Source organism: Chiloscyllium plagiosum, chromosome 28 (assembly GCF_004010195.1).
Source record: "Chiloscyllium plagiosum isolate BGI_BamShark_2017 chromosome 28, ASM401019v2, whole genome shotgun sequence".
Taxonomy (NCBI): Eukaryota; Metazoa; Chordata; class Chondrichthyes; order Orectolobiformes; family Hemiscylliidae; genus Chiloscyllium; species Chiloscyllium plagiosum.
The window spans coordinates 1,797,866-1,818,140 of NC_057737.1; the positions used below are offsets into that span (position 1 = coordinate 1,797,866).

At 47.1% G+C, this 20,275-nt stretch overlaps 2 protein-coding genes across 2 annotated transcripts in view; one reads left to right on the forward strand and one right to left on the reverse strand.

The window, feature by feature from the left end:
• LOC122563874 (tricarboxylate transport protein, mitochondrial-like) overlaps positions 1 to 9,973 on the forward strand; it is a 14,067-nt gene extending 4,094 nt beyond the window's left edge. Inside the window, exons 4-9 of the mRNA XM_043718078.1 lie at positions 1,415 to 1,553; positions 2,491 to 2,575; positions 6,311 to 6,415; positions 6,737 to 6,852; positions 8,848 to 8,921; positions 9,023 to 9,973. Of these exons, the coding sequence (XP_043574013.1) occupies positions 1,415 to 1,553; positions 2,491 to 2,575; positions 6,311 to 6,415; positions 6,737 to 6,852; positions 8,848 to 8,921; positions 9,023 to 9,137 (634 nt within the window). The 3' untranslated portion in view covers positions 9,138 to 9,973. The remainder of the gene's footprint in view (positions 1 to 1,414; positions 1,554 to 2,490; positions 2,576 to 6,310; positions 6,416 to 6,736; positions 6,853 to 8,847; positions 8,922 to 9,022) is intronic.
• Positions 9,974 to 14,964: 4,991 nt separating this feature from the next.
• The window catches only part of smtnl (smoothelin, like), a 17,542-nt gene continuing 12,231 nt past the window's right edge, over positions 14,965 to 20,275 (reverse strand). Inside the window, exons 5-7 of the mRNA XM_043718899.1 lie at positions 18,876 to 18,996; positions 16,917 to 17,068; positions 14,965 to 15,341 (exon numbers count right to left, since the gene is read on the reverse strand). Coding sequence (XP_043574834.1) covers positions 15,215 to 15,341; positions 16,917 to 17,068; positions 18,876 to 18,996 — 400 coding nt within the window. The 3' untranslated portion in view covers positions 14,965 to 15,214. The remainder of the gene's footprint in view (positions 15,342 to 16,916; positions 17,069 to 18,875; positions 18,997 to 20,275) is intronic.

Genomic DNA, 20,275 nt, shown 5'->3' on the forward strand with positions numbered 1-20,275 from the left:
CATCTATCGCATTCCCAACGTCCCTCCCCCAAGTCCCTCCTCCCTACCTTTTATCTTAGCCTGCTTGGCACACCCTCCTCATTCCTGAAGAAGGGCTTATGCCCAAAACATCGATTCTCCTGCTCCTTGGATGCTGCTGTGCTTTTCCAGCAACACATTTTTCAAGCTGCAGATAACCCATAACTGACCGAGAGCAGAGTGTCCAGTTACAGCCCCCCAACTATAATCAGGGCTAATGTCTGATACAGGTGACCAGAAAAGTACAGCATACTGAGAATGATTTCTCCTAGAATGGTATCACAGAGAAAATATCACCAGGAGGCAGTGTCAGGAAACTTGGCTTTTGTTCAAAGTCAGTTTGGATAGTTGGGAATGTGGAGGTTGGCCAGGGGTTGGTGTTGGAAAGGAGTTCCTTACTCATTCGGAGGAATTGCCCTTCAACTGGTGTGGGTCTGGAGTCACGTCTAGGCCAGTCTGCTGGAGTTCCTTCCTTTAAGAGCAGCATCTGGGTGTTTTTACAGCAGTGATTGTTACATGGTCATTATCACTGAGACTAGTTTTCAATTCCACATCTAATTAAGTAAGTTGCCTTGGTGGGATTTGAACCTGAACATTAACGTGGAGCTCTGGATTCTAGGTCCAGTGACATTACCACCATGCCACCGACTCCCTACTTGTTTGGTAGATGTGACAAGGGTTTCTGGATCTGCCCGTCTTTCTCAGGCAGTAAGTTCCAGCCTCCTGTCATTCCCAGAATTTCTCAACCCTCCATGAACCTATTGATCAGTTTAAATCTGTGTCACTTTGATATTGACCTCGCTGTGTAAGAGGAAAGAATTCCTTCCTATCTATCAATCTCAACATTATGCACCTCAAGTAAACCTGCTCTCAGTCTCTTCTGATACATGTAAGAATTGAAAGGAAAGAACTTACATTTCTATGGTGCCTTTTGCATCTTGAGGACATCTCATGTTGGACAGTAAGGAAACATGGCAACCCGTTTGCAAGCGAATGAATTAAGGGTAGGAGCTGTCCACTCAGCCTTTCAAAGCTGTTCCACCATGTGGCTGATCTTATTGAGAGGTCTACTTTCCTGTCCACCCCCTCTCATTCTAGAATTTAGTTAACTCAACCTTTAAAATATTCATTGACCCAGCTACCACTGTTCTCTGCAGAAGAGGACTCCACAAACTAAAGACCTACTGAGACTCTGCGTTTCCACATTAAGTGGGAGAGCCCTCACTTTTAAACTCTGTCCCTTTGTTGTAATCTCTCCCACGAGGTGAAATATCCTGTCTGTGTGCCCTCAGGATGTTTTAATACTCTGGTTATGTACAAAGGATCTGCACGAGCTGCAGGTCCCTGCCACCAGGCCAGTGGTGTTACCAACGTTGTCAATCTGGCCTCTTCTCAGGTTTGGGACGTTTGAATTTCTACATAGCAGAATGGTTGATGCGAATGGGAAGCTGAGCCATGGGAGGAGCTTTCTGTGCGGCTTGGGAGCTGGAATAGCTGAAGCTGTGTTTGTTGTGTGCCCAATGGAGACAATAAAGGTAACGTTCCCTGGATAGTGTACCCCAAGGATGAAAAATGCGGGAACAACGCGGGTATACAGACCAATTAACAAAATAATGTATTTTAACATGTTGGATTATTTCAACTGAACTTCTTTCGGTAAATTTGTTAACACTTGAGAATAAGTCTTGGTCTTTGTTAGACATACAGGTCATTCTGCTATAACGCAATAGTTGTGTTCCTCTGCGACCTCATGCTATAGAAAATCACGCTGTGGAAACCCACCATAGAAAGTCGCGCTGTAGAAGATCGCTAATAGAAAATCTAAACATCGTCCACAATTTGTCAGTCACATTACAGCCAATTTGCACTGATGAAATATGTGTTATAGCAGAATAACCTGGACTGGGCAATTCAGGCCTAATCAATCTTTTCTCTATGCTGTGGGCCAGCATTTAGCATCCATTCCTAATTGCTCTGGATAAGGTGGTGGTGAACAGCCACCCTAAACAATTGCAATTCTTAGTATAGGGACACCCCCAATGCTGATGAAGGGCTTTTGCCCGAAATGTCGATTTTTCCTCTCCTCAGATGCTGCCTGACCTGCTGTGCTTTTCCAGCACCACTCTAATCTTGACACCCCCAATGCTGTTAGGGAGGGTCTTCCAGGATCTTGACTCAGCGAAGGTGACAGACAGTGACATTTTTCCAAAACAGGATGGTGTGAAGCTTTAAGAGAGGACTTTGCAGGGTGTGGAGTTCCCATGTATCTGCTACCCTTGTCCCTGTAGATAGTGGAGGTTGAGAGTTTGAAAGGGGCTGTTGAAGGAGGTTCAGTGAATTACTGCAGTGCATCTTATAACCTTGTGTTTCAAACCTCAGATACAAATAGCTGGTTATATTTCAGTAATCAAAGTCCTTTGTCCATTGTGAAAGTGGATTTGAATTAATTTCTGTTTGTTTTTCCTCCTCTAGGTGAAATTTATTCATGACCAATGTTCACCCAATCCTAAATACCAGGGGTTTATCCATGGTGTCCGAGAGATTATTCAGGAACAAGGTAGGCCTGTCTTGTGGTGACTGGATGAAGGGGCAAGGTATAAAAAGAGCAGTTTCAGGAGAATTGCCAGTGTATTCTCAGTTGCTGAGAAACACAAGGCTTTTACACAGCCTCATAACGCCTGAGAAAGAAAACCTTTCATTTGTTGAAACTGAACAATGTGATCATGTTGCAGTGAGAATATATGTGCCACTTTTGTGTCTGGAATCAGTATGGTTTGTATAGGATGGATGAGTGGATGTCTTTTATTGGCTTTGGGGTGTGTATTCAATTTTTTTTCAGCAGCAAGCTTTTGTTAGTTTAAGCCTAAAATTTGATCATTCCCTGAATTAATGCAGTATCACACGCCTGGTTTTGTGTGTGTGAATGTACACAGATAGTGCATTGTTACAGATTACAGTGGTTCAGTCTGATTTACAGTGTCTATCAGGTGGCCTGCCTTTAATGGAGATTCTTATAAAGTGAGGTGCTCATCAGGCTGTGAGGTTTCTTGTAACTGCATCTCTCGGAGATTGGTTCTTGGGTGAACACAGGTTAACGACTGTGGCTGTTGATAACTTGTGTTTAATTTGAGTCTCGTTCTGCTGGATCTGCTGGGTCTTGGGGTAATACAGGCATAGTCCCTGAAGCCAGTTTAAATCACGTGATCAATCCTTTTCGAGCCCCATCCTGTCTAGTTTATAAAGGGGACCCCATCAAGATATGGTGAGCAACTCATCGATGTCATTGAGTTTCCATCTTCCGTGAAGTGAGGAGATGGGAAGTCAAGAAAATCCATCATCTTTACATGTCAGGTCACCCTGAAACAATGAGGTGTGTAAAATCTCAGCACTGGCTGTGAGGTGCCCTCACCATGTCCATATTTAATTGTGTTCCCCTCTGCCTGATGTATTTACTGAGTGTTCATCATGTGGCATCACTGGCATTTCAGGAGGTTCCTACTATCTCTAGTTATTATTCATTCTTAAGTATGGGCATTGCTGGCAAAGCAATGAAATTATTACCCACTGCTAGACTTTAGGGAAAGGTCAATCCAGTGTCAGGCTGATGTCATTATTCAGTGGCAAAAGGGCATTAATAAACTGGGTTTGGAATCATTTTACTGAACTCAGTTTCACAGCTTTCATAGTTAGGTTTGAAAAAACAACTTCTGGATTTCTAGTCAAGTGACAGTGTCACTCTAATACTGTCTGTTTCTACCAGACACCTGCCTCAGTCTGATCAGGATTTAAACCAAATAACCGAACGAGTTTTATTAAGTGCTGTCTCCACCTGTCCCCCATGTCAGTGACCTGTGCACATATGCACTCAGTTCCCTCCACTCTTGCACCCCCTTTAGAATTGTTACCCCCTATTTTATATTATCTTTCAATGTTTTCCCTACCAAATGCATTACCTCACACTCTGCATTGAACTGAATCCCAGTCTATATTTAGGTCATTGAAGCTGTCCATTATAACCAATCTATAGGGTTAGCATCTCTGTCAGTTCCCTGCAGATTTATTCTCCCAGTCCTTCCCATAAGCTGATGGCTCTGAAGACTGCATTGAGCATTGTAATTCCATCCTTTTCTTCCTTAGTTCTAGCTAAATTGATTCTGTCCTTGAACCTTCTTGAGACATCTTTCTCCTGGGCTGTAATGCACTACTTAACCAACACTGCTACCCCACCTCCTTTCCTTTTCCCTGTACCCAGGAATATTTAACACTCAACCTTGCCCTTTGTTGAGCCACGTTTCTGTTGCCCACGACATCATATTTCCACATGACAACATGTGTCTGTAACTGCCTGACCTTATTTACTGCACTCTTAGACACGCACAGTCACCTGATTTGGACTTTATTACTTTCTTCCTTACTCCCACTCCACCGATGAATTGACTGTCCTCTCGCCTAGTACCCATCTGGTTTCCTTCTCTGTCGTTCCTCCTTGGTTCCCACTGCCCTGCCAAGTTAAAGCCTTCCCAATGATAGGAACAGAACACCGTAGTTGGACCTCAGTCCCAGCTCTGTTCAGATGTAACCCAGCCAGCCTGTACAGGTAACACCTGTCCCAATGCCTCAGGGACTGAAAGCACACCCTCCTGCCCCATCTTTCCAGACACACATTCCTCTGCCTTCGCCTCCTAATTCTGTAGTCACACGTAGCTCAGGGAGGAACCCAGAGATGAATACATTTGTGGGTCCTGCTTGCTAACTCCCTACCTACTCCCTAAATTCTGATTGGAGGATCACATCCCCCCCACTTCCTACCTCTGTCATTGGGACCAGCGTGCACCAGGGTCTCTGGCTATTCATCACACATCATCCTGGAGTCACGTATACAGCCACAGAAGCACTTGTCTGTTCCCTAAACTAATGAATCCCCTGTCACTGTCTCCCTTGACCCGCCCCAACTACTCATCATTGTTACACATGTGGCACTGACTGCACTTCCCTGAGGAACCAGATACCCATCAGCTTACAAACTACAAAGACGGATTTGTGAGCAGGACTGTGGGTGACCTCTCTACGACATGCATGTTTCTTTTGGATGGAGAAAGTGAGGATTGTAGATGCTGGGGAGTCAGAGTCAAAAGGTGTACTTGATGGAAATGCACAGCAGGTCAGGCAGCATCTGAGGAGGTGGAGAGTCGACGTTTCAGGCATAAGCCCTTCATCAGCAACGACATTCCTGATGAAGGGCTTACACCCGAAACGTCGACTCCCCTGCACCTGCCGTGCTTTTCCAGCACCAGCCTTTTTGACTCTGTTTCTTTTGGCAGTCTTCCATTATCCTTCTGCCATCAGGCCCTGAAGCTGCAGTGTGAACACCTCTGTATCCATGTCACGTGCAGCCTCGGGAACGTGCCCCAGTGGCTGTAGCTGGTACTCCCGGCGCTCAGGTTTCTGCAGCTAGCAGCACTCCTGAACGTGCAATTACCTCAGACACTGAGAGTGCCCACCATATCCCACAGATTACAGACCACACATTCCCCTCCACTGAGCTGAACTCTGATTCTGCTTTCAATTACTTAAGTAAACCTGACTTTTCCTTATTCATGGTGTTTCTCAGTTAAATCTAAATGTAGAAACTTTAAAAAAATATTCTTTTTAAGTTACGGCAAGTCCCTAATAACAGTTTTTACTAATCAATGAATCCACTGAGAGAAAGTAGAAGTAAAAACCTCCTCTTTCACCAAACTCCCTGCTCAACGCACTCTACCAATTGTAGTAAACCTATAGCACCTGTCTCCCCTCCCCCCAAATTCCTGATATACTCACTCAGCCTTGGTCTTTGTTTCAATCAGGCAGTGTCTCCCTCATACTGACCGTGGACTCTTACAGAAGCACAAGTGACTCTTTAGCTAATGCCCACACTTCTAGATAATTACATACAATGAAGATACAGCTAATACCTCCGGGTGTTTTATAGTCAAATGCAGGAACTGGTTGAAGTGTGTCCATACACCGTGAGTGTATGTGTCCTGAGATCATGTAGCCAGTGACTGTGTCTATTGTTGGCTTTTCTCATCAGAAAAGGAATTTCCCACACCTGGATTCTAATGTGTCTAATGTATAACTCAATTTGGGGTCTCAGTGGACAGGGAGCTGAGGACCAGGACCCTTGTGGGATTGTAGCCTCCTCAAAACGGTTAGTGGGGAGTGGAATAGTGTCAGCCTCACCCCCTCCCAAGAAACGATCCCAATGATCTGCCAGTCTTTGAGGGAGAGATTTCAGTTTTTCTGCTTGCAGGTTTTCGAGGGACATACCAGGGGGTGACAGCTACCGTCCTCAAACAGGGCTCAAACCAAGCAATTCGCTTCTTTGTGATGACCACACTACGCAACTGGTATAAAGGCAAGTGTCTGTGCTGGACTTCAGCAATCTCTTCACCCGAGGGAGGCAAGGGTTGAAGGGTGAGAGGGAGGGGTGAGCGGGGACTGTGTCCATTCCCCAGCTTCAGAGCTGGACACTCGGAAACAAGAGAAGAGGGGAAATTCTGAGCCCTTCTGCCTCATGTTTCCCCTGTTGGCCCTGGCACGTGCTCAGACCTGGGCTGTTGGGGAAGCGCCATTGAGGTTGCACCAGTAGTCTATCTGAGGCAGACCCACGGTGCAGTGGGACTTGGGCTGACCGAGGTAATAGGAGTTGGATCACTGGGTGCTTCTGTGCTTGCAGGTGACGATCTGCACAAACCAATCAATCCATTTGTCACAGCAGCGTTTGGAGTTACTGCTGGAGCAGCTAGTGTTTTTGGGAATACCCCTCTGGATGTTGTAAAGACAAGGATGCAGGTGAGAAGTGGGATATTGACTGTAGGTTGTGAGAGATCACTGCCTAATGCAGATTAAAATGCTTAAACGCGCAATAGACGAAGACTTGAATTTCTAAAGCATCTTTCACAATCTCAGAATAACCCACATTATAGCCAATGAATTCCTTTGTAGTATAGTGACTGTTTATAATGTAGGAAACTTCAGGTAAAAGCAAGGTGGGGTTGGGACTAGAGATAAGAAGCTGGGTGTGCTGGTGAGACTGACCCAAAGAACAACTTGCCACATCCCCACTTGCTGACCATCCTCCCTGCACAGTTTCTGAGCCAGCGGATTGGCTTGTGAGAATGCAAACCACATGCCCATGTTTTCCTTCAGACCCTGAGGGCAATGTAACTGCAAAAGGTGACAGCTTTCTTCAGATAACTCAGAGATGCACCAGCCAGTCAGTTCCCTGAACCCCAGAGGGAAAGCTCACTCTGAGCCCATCCCACTGCAGTGGATAACCCCCAGTCACAGTGTCCTGTCACCTAACGCTGCCTCTGACCTGCCTGAAGCTGGGTAGCTCACTCCATTAGTACAGGTCGGTTCAGCAGCTTCAGTTCCAGGAGGCAGTTGAGAAGGTAAGGTGTACACAGCCTCCTCTGCACACATGCGCACATGTACATATACCTTCTGCCCCCACCCCCAACTCCAGCAGGTGTGTCCTCCATGCCCTGGGAATACAGACCCTGATCTGGGTTTTGACCTTGCATTGTGGTGGCCTTCCTGATGTTAACCCTGCCGTTGACAACTGGTGCAGGTATTGAACCTGATGTGGAGGTGCAGGGTGGACAGGGTCAGAAGTCACATGACAACACGTTATAGTCCAACAGGTTTATTTGAAAGTACAAGCTTTCAGAGCGCTGCCCCTTCATCAGGTGAAGCAAAGAAGGGGCAGTGCTCCAAAAGCTTGTGATTTCAAATAAACCTGCTGCTCTATAACCTGGTATGGTGTGATTTCTAACCTGAAACGTTGTTGTAACTTCTTTCTTTATCATTGAGTATGCATCAGCAAAATGCCCTGTTAGCCGCCTCTCATCAATGATCTTCCTGTAAGTCTGCCCTCTGTGTCACACTGACCTGGGTTGGCTGCAGTCTTCAGTGTGTGGGCTGGGCTGGAGGCCTTCATGCTATTTCAGCACGAGCTCCTCCAACTCTCTGCGTCTGCTGGATGTCTGATTAACAGCCGAATAGAGTTTAGAATCTGACAGATGATCCTGGAGAACAGCTTGCTGTGCCTGAACTATTTTAATTATTGGTATGAAGCTGAGAGGGGTGTATCTGTGCGTACTGTCTAACCGGGAGAAAGTGAGGACTGCAGATCCTGGAGAAATCCGGATGAAGGGCTTATGGTCCAAATGTTGATTCTCCTGCTCCTCAGACGCTGCCTGATCGGTTGTGCTTTTCCAGCACCACACTCTGTACTGTTTAACCAGTAGCCCCACCCCTACCAGCAGGTCCACAGGAACACACATCCAGCCTGATGTTCCCTCTGTTGCACTTTTTGGACAAGACATTAAGTAAAGCCGCACTTTCTCTTGTTGTGTACCTGAACGATGTGCAGGGTCAGGTCATGTTGCTATCTGTGGAATCTGCCTGAGTGCCAGTTGATTGATGCACTTCCTACATTGCAGCGGTGACTTTGTGAACCAGATTAGACGTTTGGAGGTTGTGAAAGTTATTACAGGTTGTTCTGCTATAATGCAACAGTTGTGTTCCTCTATAACCTCGTGCTGCAGAAGATGGCTTTTGGAAAACCACTATACCCGTTCAGTAGAAAGTTTATGTTATCCAAACAACATTCACAATTCAGCAATTGCATTATAGTCAATTCATGCTGACAAAACGCACATTATAGTGAAATGACCTGTACACAAATGTAATGCCAATCCTTTGAGTTTCATGTTCTTTACTGCAGCCTGGAATATTTGGGAAATTATAATATTCTTATTTTTATCCCACTTTTTGTTACAGGGCCTTGAGTCTTTGAAGTACAGGAATACTTTGGATTGTGCACTTCAGATCTTTAAAACAGAGGGATTATTTGCGTAAGTATCGCCATGTTGACTGTTTTACTGCTTGCCTTGGATTGTGAGAGTTCAGAAACCCCAGTGTGTTTCCTAAGCAACTGTTTCCTTGTCTGATACAGGTTTTACAAAGGAACAATCCCACGTTTGGGCAGAGTGTGTTTGGATGTGGCCATTGTCTTTGTTATTTATGAAGAGGTTGTCAAAATTCTCAACACGATCTGGAAGACTGACTAAGGAGAGTTACACACATACAGCACAGCCTGACCCTTACATCTCTCTCTCTCTCTCATGTTCAGTACTACACCATTAGGTCAACCTTCCTGTCACCTTCACTTGTCAAAGTGCATCATAACCAGGTTAAAGTAGACTAATTAATGATCAGAATTGACATTGTGGATGTTTGGGGGATGTTTGATGTAGGGAAATGCCAATGGGTTAATTATTTCCATTTGCTCATCTGTTCCCACTGTTTCTCTCCCTTATCCCTTTTCCTGTGGAATGTATATTTGGAAGGTGTCCCTGTTCTTTGACTTTTTTGGGATAGTTTGCTCCTGAGAGCTGGATCGGAGGGGCCTGGCCAGAGGCAGCACGGTGAAGCAGCTCCACTCTGTGCCTTACACTGTGTCAAACCTGCGACTGATCCTGTTCTCATCATCCTCCTTCAAGGGCCTTTATATGGTTTGTTTAAAAGTGTTTTTCCTGCATCCTACAGGTACTGTGTTTTTAAAACAATTAGTATGCATGTTGAATTTTCTAAATACAGGATTGGAGTTGGGTCTGTCCAATGGCCCAGTCTCCCTGGTGCCATCACTACTACTACTTGGTGTTTCTGGCAGGGATCTCTCTCTCTCTCCGATGTGTTCACAGACGTCACCTTTGTGCTGCAGTTTTCCCATGGTCAGCATTTGGTTTCATGGAATCACTGGGGGTCACAGGAAATCCATTCATCAGTGGGACCCGGGTGAACAACTGGCTGATGTAATCTTCTTTGATTCTGTCATGGGATGTGGGCACTGCTGACCAGGCCTAGCATTTATCGCCTGTCCCTAATTGCCCAAGTGGCAAGTAAGAGTCCATCACATTACTGTGGGCCTGGAGTCACATGGGGACCAGACCAAGTAAGGACAGAAGATTCCTTCCCTAAAGGACATCAATGAGTCAGATGGGTAGTTCTGGACAATTGATAGTGCTTGCTTGGTCAGCATTAGGTTAGAATTTTTATTCCAGGTGCTTTTTGAATTCATGTTTCACCACCTGCTCTGGTGAGATTCAAATCTGTGTCCCCAGAACATGTGGTTTGGGTTTCTGACTTGGGAGGCTACTGTGTCCCTCTCACAATCTCAACAATAGGTTCTAGTACCATCTGGCTAAATGTGTTGGATTCTCTGCAACACAGTGAGGAAATGGACCACCCACACTTTTATATACAGGGCAAGAGCTACACTCTGGATACAAGCCCTGTGACATTATCAGGGAGCTGCACACTTACTGTTTATTCATTCTTCATCAATGTTTTTAAAATTCTTATTCAGTAAATGAAATCAGCTGATTTGAGTGGGGTATATTTCATGGCCAGGTTCAGAGGATATGGATCTTGCTGGGAAAAGGCTGACTGATTACTAGCCCCCATGAGCAGGGGGGCAGTGAACCCTTCATTCTGTCCAGCCAAAGTCACAGCCCAATCAGAAAGGTATTGCTCTGTGATCTTATTGGATGGGGGAGATGTGTTTATGTCAGGGTGATTTGTGATTTAAGGGTGACAGAGTTCCTGTGAGTTGGCCGCTGTGAACCATCATCCATTGGTAATACTGGACAGTATTGTGGCCTGTGAATGTATAAGATATTGTCATTGTTGCTGACTGTTCTCTATACAGATTATTAAACAGATGCTGTTGGAGTAAGTAACTGTGTGTGATGACCCCTCTCTGATAAGTGCTTCTTACCTGTGTTTTGGAGTGTGAGATTCTCCAGGGATTGGAAACAGTCCATTCCCCTGAGGCCTAGTTCCAGGTAAGAAAAGGATCTTTCAGTTAAAGTCCCAACCTGTTGATTAATTCCCTTCAGCAAAGGGGACCTGTTGATTTGATTTTCTCGCTCTGCACTGTAGCTCTAGTGTAATGGGCTGATAGTATAAAATCCCCAGTGATGTGGGGAAGGAGCAGAATCTAATCGACAGGCAAGACCATTGGAAATGCTTCTCCTTGTTCTAAAAGGTGGAGTAAATACTGGACATGGATCAGCAGGCTGGAGATAGAATGAAACCAGAGACTGAAGTTGTTTAAGTTGTGCATATTGTTACGTTGCTGCCTGTCATACGTTTGCTCTGTTTAAGAGCCGGTGGGTTTGGTGGACACAAAACTGAGCTCCCGTGTCTGAATCACAGCCTCTTTGAGCAGTTTTCCTGGAGCCTCCCTCACCTGGATTCAGGAGTGCTCTGCAGGTTCCGCCTTCTCGCCTTCCTCTCCTGGAGACATTGACTCCCTACAGTTTCATGGACAGTCACTGAGCACCCAGACCCGTCATAGAATCATCCAGTACAGATGAGGCCTTGTGGCCCATCAAGCCTGGTGCTGGCTGCTCTGTCTGTGCCAGTGGAAGACCAGCTTCTCTTATGTAGTGAGGCTCACATCTCAGAGTCTCACAAAGTCTGGGTCACGTGGGGGCGAGTCTAAATTATTTTTCTTCTTTTATTCTTGGGATGGGAGAGGCTGGGGCACGCTTCGCCCAGGAGAAAGGGCTGGTGAGCTGCTGCCCTCAATAGAACTTAGCAGCCTGTCAGGTGATGTCAGAGATCAGCTAAACATCACCCACAATGCAGTGGGTCTGGAGTCACGGGTATCTCAGGCAGGGTAAGGACGGCAGATTTCCTTCCCAAAAGGATACCGTGGACCCAAAGGGTATTGGCACCAATCAACAATGGTTTCCCAGTCACTATCGCCATCGTTTTAATGAGCTGAGTTTGAATTCCCAGCGTCTGGGGTCAGGGGCCAGTGTAGGTCTCCAGCTCACTAGCCCAGGACTGCAAATCACTAAAACAACTTCAAAAACTACAGAGACTGGAAATATGAAATAAAAACAGAAACTCCGCAAGTCTGGCAGCATATGTGTCTGGTAAGACTCTTTGGGAATTAAGGGGAGAGCTGGGAAGTTGATGGGTTTTACACTGGAGAAGGAGTGGGGGGAGGTTAGAGATCGCAGTTGTCCCCATAAAACCCATTGGTGTTTAAAATAGCCCACAATTAAATAAATGACGGTATTAGTTTAGGAATAAATATTGGCTGGAACACAGAGACCACTACTCACTTCCACCTGAACAGGGAGTCTATGGATTCTGTTCAACTGTATGGGGGGAGTTTGGTGGGGGGGGGGGGGGGGGGGTTGGTAATGTCAGCTTGAGTTAAGTGCCTTGTGTCTCTCTAATGGGTATGAGCCCAGTGTTCTGATTCTGAAACTGTTAACACTGAGCCAAGCAAATGGAATGGGTTACTGCCCAAGTTGTGATGACCAGGATATCTGAACGCCCATATTCCCTCGTGCCTAACAGACAGTAAGTCAACTGTCCAGAGTACCTCAGTCAAACATCAAGCATTATACTGCACACTGAAAGGGTTCATCTGTGCGCTGGAGCTTGGAAACTGGTCTTACTGGCTCCAATTACAGCACAGGTCCGGGGAGAGGAAACGTGATACAGTCAGGCAGGATTCCTGCTCCTTATCTCTCACTTGAAGGGTTCAGAAAAGAACTTTATAGTTTGGACCACTCATGACTCAAAGAGATGTACAGCACAGAAACAGATCCTTCGGTCCAAGGGAAAGTCAACATGGCTTTGTGCGTGGGAAATCATGTCTCACAAACTTGATTGAGTTTTTTGAAGAAGTAACAAAGAAGATTGATGAGGGCAGAGCAGTAGATGTGACCTATATGGACTTCAGTAAGGCATTCGACAAGGTTCCCCGTGGGAGACTGATTAGCAAGGTTAGATCTCATGGAATACAGGGAGAACTAGCCATTTGGATACAAAACTGGCTCAAAGATAGAAGACAGAGGGTGGTGGTGGAGGGTTGTTTTTCAGACTGGAGGCCTGTGACCAGTGGAGTGCCACAAGGATCAGTGCTGGGTTCTCTACTTTTTGTCATTTACATAAATGATTTGGATGTGAGCATAAGAGGTACAGTTAGTAAGTTTGCAAATGACACCAAAATTGGAGGTGTAGTGGACAGCGAAGAGGGTTACCTCAGATTACAACAGGATCTGGACCAGATGGGCCAATGGCTGAGAAGTGGCAGATGGAGTTTAATTTAGATAAATGTGAGGTGCTGCATTTTGGGAAAGCAAATCTTAGCAGGACTTATACACTTAATGATAAGGTCCTAGGGAGTGTTGTTGAACAAAGAGACCTTGGAGTGTAGGATCATAGCTCCTTGAAAGTGGAGTCGCAGGTAGATAGGATAGTGAAGAAGGTGTTTGGTATGCTTTCCTTTATTGGGTAGAGTACTGAGTACAGGCGTTGGGAGGTCATGTTGCGGCTGTACAGGACATTGGTTAGGCCACTGTTGGAATATCGTGTGCAATTCTGGTCTCCCTCCTATCGGAAAGAAGTTGTGAAACTTAAAATGGTTCGGAAGAGATTTACAAGGATGTTGCCAGGGTTGGAGGATTTGACCTATAGGGAGAGGCTGAAATCTTGACTATTTATCTTATAAATCCCCCTCATGATTTTATAAACCTCTATAAGATCACCTCTCAGCCTCCGACACTCCAGGGAAAACAGCCCCAGCCTGTTCAGCCTCTCCCTGTAGCTCAGATCCTCCAACCCTGGCAACATCCTTGTAAATCTTTTCTGAACCCTTCAACTGAGAGATAAGGAGCAGGAATCCTGCCTGACTGTATCACGTTTCCTCTCCCCGGACCTGTGCTGTAATTGGAGCCAGTAAGACCAGTTTCCAAGCTCCAGCGCACAGATGAAAGCAGAACTCTCGGAGCTCAGAGAGCTCTGTGCTTGCCTGGGCGAGCCCCTGGGGGGAGCTGGGGATGTGGTCGAAAGCAACCTTACCTACCTTCTCCGTGCACTGTTCATGTGCTGGCTGATAGGAACATGACAGGAGTCCGAATTCCAGGATTGTAAGCAGTGCCCTGAATAGCTGGAATGTTGACTGTTGGAGAGTTTGTGCCAGCTGCAGTATTTATTTGCCCAGTGTGGATTGTGGGGGAGTCCCAGTGTTCCCAGAATAGCACAAGCCTGGCTAGTGATTCTCTTCAAACAGGATTTGACCAATCGAAATTACTCAATATCCACAGCTGTTGCTATGGTGATAACATTTCAGACACTGATATTAATCCTATTGGAAAATACCTTACTCTCAATGTCACTGATTTTAACTGGACGCTGAGTCTGGATGCTGCATGTTTTTGGATCACTGTGTTCAGAGATGTGCAGGTTAGATGGATTAGCCATGGGATATGCAGGGTTACAGGGATTGGGTGGGGGAGGTGGTGGATCTGGGTAGGATGCTGTTCAGAGAGTTGATATGGGCTGAGTGGCCTGCTTCCACACTGTAGGGATTCTATGAGTTCAATGATTCTGGTTTCCACTGCCTTTACAAAAACCTCAAATTCTATGAATAAAGTTTCAGAGTCATAGAACCCACGCAGGACAGTAGCTCAGAATATTGGGAGACTCTAAGCTGTCATGTTGCAATGTAACACAGAGGGAGTGCTGGAGGGCACTGGAACCTGTTTGAATCTGTGACATGTCAACCAGTGCTGACAGCCTCTCAATGGTTGAAGCAGCTGAGGCTGGACGGAGGGACTCCCCATACTGTCAGAGAGACAGGGAGCTAGAATGTGGAGGGCTGCTGCACATCAGAATTCAGTGAAACTTAGTGTCAGCCATGGCTCAGTCTCTCTCTCTCTCTCTCTCCCTCTGTCCGTCCCTCCGTTCAGAGATGAGAGTGCAACTTACTGAAGAGCCTCTGATAATTAGTCTAATTAATTGCACTAAATTCTGTTGAATCTGGATTCCCTGGGAAAAGCTCAGCTCCTCAGAGATCTTCTTCAATAATACAAGTAAAATCTTTTATTTGAATCTTAGGTGAGCTGCTACATCTGTGTCAGTGGCCATTATAAATCTGCTGTGAACACTGATAATTGGGCAGTTTGCATTTGCCGATGGTGTCTGTGCTTCCTGTTTACTGGGAGACATTGTGGCTGACTGTGCCCACCCCACCACGCCAGGGACAATGCCAGGACGGGTGTGGGTGAGGCACTGGGCATATCGTACATCTCCAGCCCCAGTCCTGATGAAGTGACCTTTACTCGAAGCGTCGTAGGTGGTTGTAGAGGGACTGCACGTAGGTGAACACACACATCGGGTCTGGTTTATTCCCCATCACCATCATGTCCTCCACTTCAATCAGCCTGTCACAATGAGCCAACTTCCTGCAGCAACAACAACAAACAAAATCAAACTTGCATTTACCTTTCATCACCATGCTGTCTTCAACTGCTGCCTTGTAGATAATGACCTACGTGTTCTGTGTTGTCAGAAATGCAGCAGCCAATTTACCCAGAGTGAGGACTGTACAGGCTAGGACAGGACACAGGCCAAATCTCTCTGCTCTTCTTTGAACTGGGGCTCACGGGATGTTTTCCAGCTACCTGTAAGCAGAGGCTCTCGCTTTTAACATCCAAAAGACAGCACCTTCACTGAAGGTGACCAAAGGCAATAGAACATAGAACAATACAGCACAGAACAGGCCCTTCGGCCCACGATGTTGTGCCGAACTTCTAACCTAGTTCCACCGCCTGCGCTGCCATGACTGTACACTTTCTCCAAAAACAAGAACACTGTCAACTCCCTCAGCAGAGCCAAGATCTGTGGAGCCCACATCCCAGACCACTTCCTGGGGTGTCCAGGAAATCAAACTCAAAAGGTTGTGCATTTTAAAAATATTCTTCTTGGGAAGAGATTGTATGTTAATGCCCCAGCTGGTATTGAACTCAAACTGGTGCTGTGTGGGCAGGCAGAGGAGAACATGGGAAAGGTGAAATTGTTCATCTTGGTAGCAGCAGTGAGAAAGACTGCAGAATTCTGCGATGCAGAAGGATCTGGGAGTTCGAGAGTCGGAGTGACAACAGGATAATACGCAGATATTGCACGTAATCAGGAAGTTCAATGGGATACTACCCTTTAATACGTGAGGAATTGAATATAAAGGTAAGGATTCCTTGCTGCAGCTCCACAGGGAATCGGTGAGACCACATCTCGAATACTGCTTGCGGTTTCGGTCTCTAGTGAAGGAAGGGTGTAATTGTGTGGGAGCTGGTCCAGAGGAGGTTTCCCGGATTGATCCCTGGAATGAGCGGGTTGCTTTCCGGGGTAAGGTTGGATAGAGTGGGCTTGTTCCTGCCACAGGTTGGAAAGGTTGGGGGGGGTTCGATGGAGATGTATTGGGATCCGGAATGGTCTCACCAAGGGGATTGTGGGAAGGTTGTTTCCCGGGGTGGGGGAGGGGCACTGGTTTAGTATGAGGGGTCACCCTTTTAGGGTGGGGGAGGGAAATTCATCTCTCAGAGGGTGGGGGACTTTGGAACACACTGCCTCAGCAGAATGTTGCATGGGGGTCGGTGAACATTCGTAAGAAGGAGTCGGACAGATTCCTGTTGGGAAGGGAAATTAAGGGTTATCGGAACAGATGGGAATGTGGGATTTGAAAAATAAACAGATCAATCACCATCCTATTGAAAGGCAGAGCAGGCTTGAGGGGCTGAACGGCTTCTTACTGCAGCTAATTCATGTTTGAATATACAAACTACACAGGCTGTGTGATCTTTCAAGATGGTTCTCAGTCCAGGCAGCTGCACAGGTCTGAGATGGACATTGTGGCATCGCACCTCACACAGACACACACACACTCACATACACACACACACACACATCCCCCATGATGAGCTGCAGCCGTGCTGAGTGGCTGGGGAGAGGAGCCGCAGCTTGTTATGATGGGGAGTACTCACTCTGCCGTCCCAAACGCAAGCTCAAAATTCTGCTTGCGGTTGTTGGGGCTGAGCTCATTGTAGTCAAAGGCTTCTGGGAAGAACGAGTGGACGAGAGCACAGAACGCCATCCCATTGCTCCAACTCGATGAGAAGTTCTGGATATCAATCATCTACAAGGAACCGAGACAGATCCCAATACAACAGTTAATCAGCTACCTCGCAAACTGAAATAGTGAGTGTATTCAGCTCAGGCTAGATCCAGAGTATAGCTCCCTCTGCTCTTTTAAACTGAAGATAAAGCTACTCCCACACTGTCCCCCACCAAGCAGTTTACAAAATAATAAGGAGTTCATGGTAGTTGTCTTTTTCCCAAGATGTGGAATTTCAAGACAAGGGGTCACGTTTTAAGGAGAGATTTTAAAAAAGACATAAGACGCAATTTTTTTACACAGAGTTGTTCGTGTGTGGAATGAACTTCCTGATGAAGTGGTGGATGAAGTTACAATGTTTAAAAGACATTTGGATGAGTACATGAGTAGGAAAGGTTGGGAGGGATATGGGCCTGGAGCAGGGCAGGTGGGACAAGTCTAGTTTGGGATTATGTTTGACATGGACTGAATGGACCGAAGGGTATGTTTCTGTGCTCTATGATAGGGATAGCATAGGGTTAGATAGAAAGTAAAGCTCCCTTTACAGAGTTCCCCATCCAACCCTCCCAGGGCAGGAACAGCACTGGATTAGATATAGAATAAAGCTCCCTCTACACTGTCCCCATCAAACACTCCCAGGACAGGGACAGTACAGGGTTAGATACAGAGTAAAGCTCCCTCTAAACTGTCCCCCATCAAACACTCCCAGGGCAGGGACAGCACCAGGTTAGATACAGAATAAAGCTCCCTCTACACTGTCCCCCATCAAACACTCCCAGGGCATGGACAGCACAGGGTTAGATCCAGAGTAAAGCTCTCTCTACACTGTCCCCCATCAAACACTCCCAGGGCAGGGACATCAAACACTCCCAGGGCAGGGACAGCACGGGGTTAGATACAGAGTAAAGCTCCTTCTACACTGTCCCCATCAAACCCTCCCCAGGACAGGGACAGCACAGGGTTAGAGTAAAGCTCCCTCTACACTGTCAGGCTTTCATTTTTTGATTCTGTTCCCTGTTTCAGATACCCCAAAGTTTTTGATTTATTACATTACTTACAGTGTGGAAAAAGGCCCTTCGGCCCAACAAGTCCACACCGACCCGCTGAAGAGAAACCCACCCAGACCCATTCCCCTACATTTACCCCTTCACCTAACACTACAAGCAATTTCGCACAGCCAATTCACCTGACCTGCACATTTTTGGATTGTGGGAGGAAACCGGAGCAAACCCACGCAGACACGGGGAGAATGTGCAAACTCCACACAGACAGTCGTCTGAGCTGGGAATTGAACCCGGGTCTTTGGCGCTGTGAGGCAGCTGTGCTAACCACTGTGCCACCGCGATTGATGTGATCCATTCCCTGAATATCTTACAAACTTTGATCGAAGCATCCCTGACATAACGAGGTCAGCCAGGTAGACCACATAGAATGTGAGAACCCTGATTGGGGCTGTTAATCTGGTTCCAATCAGGGAGCCCTGGCTGACAGATAAAAAGGGTGTGTGTCAGAGATACTGACACTGTGAATGAGGCAGTGCTAGAGTCAAGTGCTGTTCATATGTGAATAAAGGGTGACTTGGTGATGGGATGCCGGCCTGTGTGGAGTTATTTCACCTTAAACCTCAAGTTTCCAGGGAAACCACCCCTGATCTGTATATAATTTAACTCTTTAAGTTGCTTGTACAGTCCTGACGGAGACAGGCCGGATTAAACACAGATTGTCCCATGTGCCTTGCTCGGTACATCAGTAAGGTTCGTGTTAATCTTCACCCATTCTCACCCCCTCCCTCTGACCTTCTGTGGAAAGGTGTTAACCCTTCACTTACCTTGTATCCAATGGTCTTGGAACGACACCATTCCAGGAGGATCTGTTTGATGCTACTTGCACTTGCAACACCGAAACTTTGTGATCTTTGAAGTTTTACCTTAGACACTCCGACTTTGCCCCTGGGGGAAAGTGAAGACCGTGAGAGAGGGACATCTCAGGAACTGCAAGCTGTGGCCATCAGTACCTTCCCACAGAAGAACATGCAACTCCATCAGTCCCACTTTTCCTCTGCTTTTTTCCCCAGAGCCTTATAAACTCTTCCTTCTGAATGTTCACAACATTGAGTTTAGTTTTAGCTGTAACTCTGGCTCAATGGGTGAATGCCCCATCCTGGATGACCCACAGAAACTATTCGAGTCAGCACAGAGCTGCAGCAGCATATTTGGCCTCAGGGTCACTGCATGGAGAGGGTGAACAAGGGGATATTGGGCCTCAGTGTTGTCATGTGACCAGCACCTTGGAGAGTCACGATGGTCATCAGGGAAAGACAGGAAAGGGCACATCGCACTGTGCTCAGTGACGGAACATTCTAGCAACACTCTGTGCGCCTCCCTCACAAGATGGCAATGAGCTCTTGTGTGGGAAATCGATGGGATCCCCAGCACTGACCCTCTGACAGTGCAGCATTACCTCAGCACTAACCCTCTGACAGTGCCCACTCCCTCAGCACTGACCCTCCGACAGTGCAGCACTCCCTCAGCACTGACCCTCCGACAGTGCGGCACTCCCTCAGCACTGACCCTCCGACAGTGCGGCACTCCCTCAGCACTGACCCTCCAACAGTGCGGGGCTCCCTCATCACTGACCCTCTGACAGTGCAGCACACCCTCAGCACTGACCCTCCGACAGTGCGGCGCTCCCTCAGCACTGACCCTCCAACAATGCAGTGCTCCCTCAGCACTGACCCTCTGACAGTGCAGCACTCCCTCAGCGCTGACCCTCTGACAGTGCGATGCTCCCTCAGCGCTGACCCCCCAACAGTGCGGCACTCCCTCAGCGCTGACTCTCCAACAATGCAGCACTCTCTCAGCGCTGACCCTCTGACAGTGCAGCACTCCCCCAGCGCTGACCCCTGACAGTGCGATGCTCCCTCAGCGCTGACCCCCCAACAGTGCGGCACTCCCTCAGCGCTGACTCTCCAACAATGCAGCACTCTCTCAGCGCTGACCCTCTGACAGTGCAGCACTCCCCCAGCGCTGACCCTCAGATAGTGCAGCACTCCCTCAGCACTGACCCTCCAACAGCGCGGCACTCCCTCAGCACTGACCCTCCAACAGTGCCCACTACCTCAGTACTGACCCACCAACAGTGCGATGCTCCCTCAGCACTGACCCTCTGACAGTGCAGCACTCCCTCAGTGCTGACCCTCTGACAGTGCGGCACTCCCTCAGCGCTGAC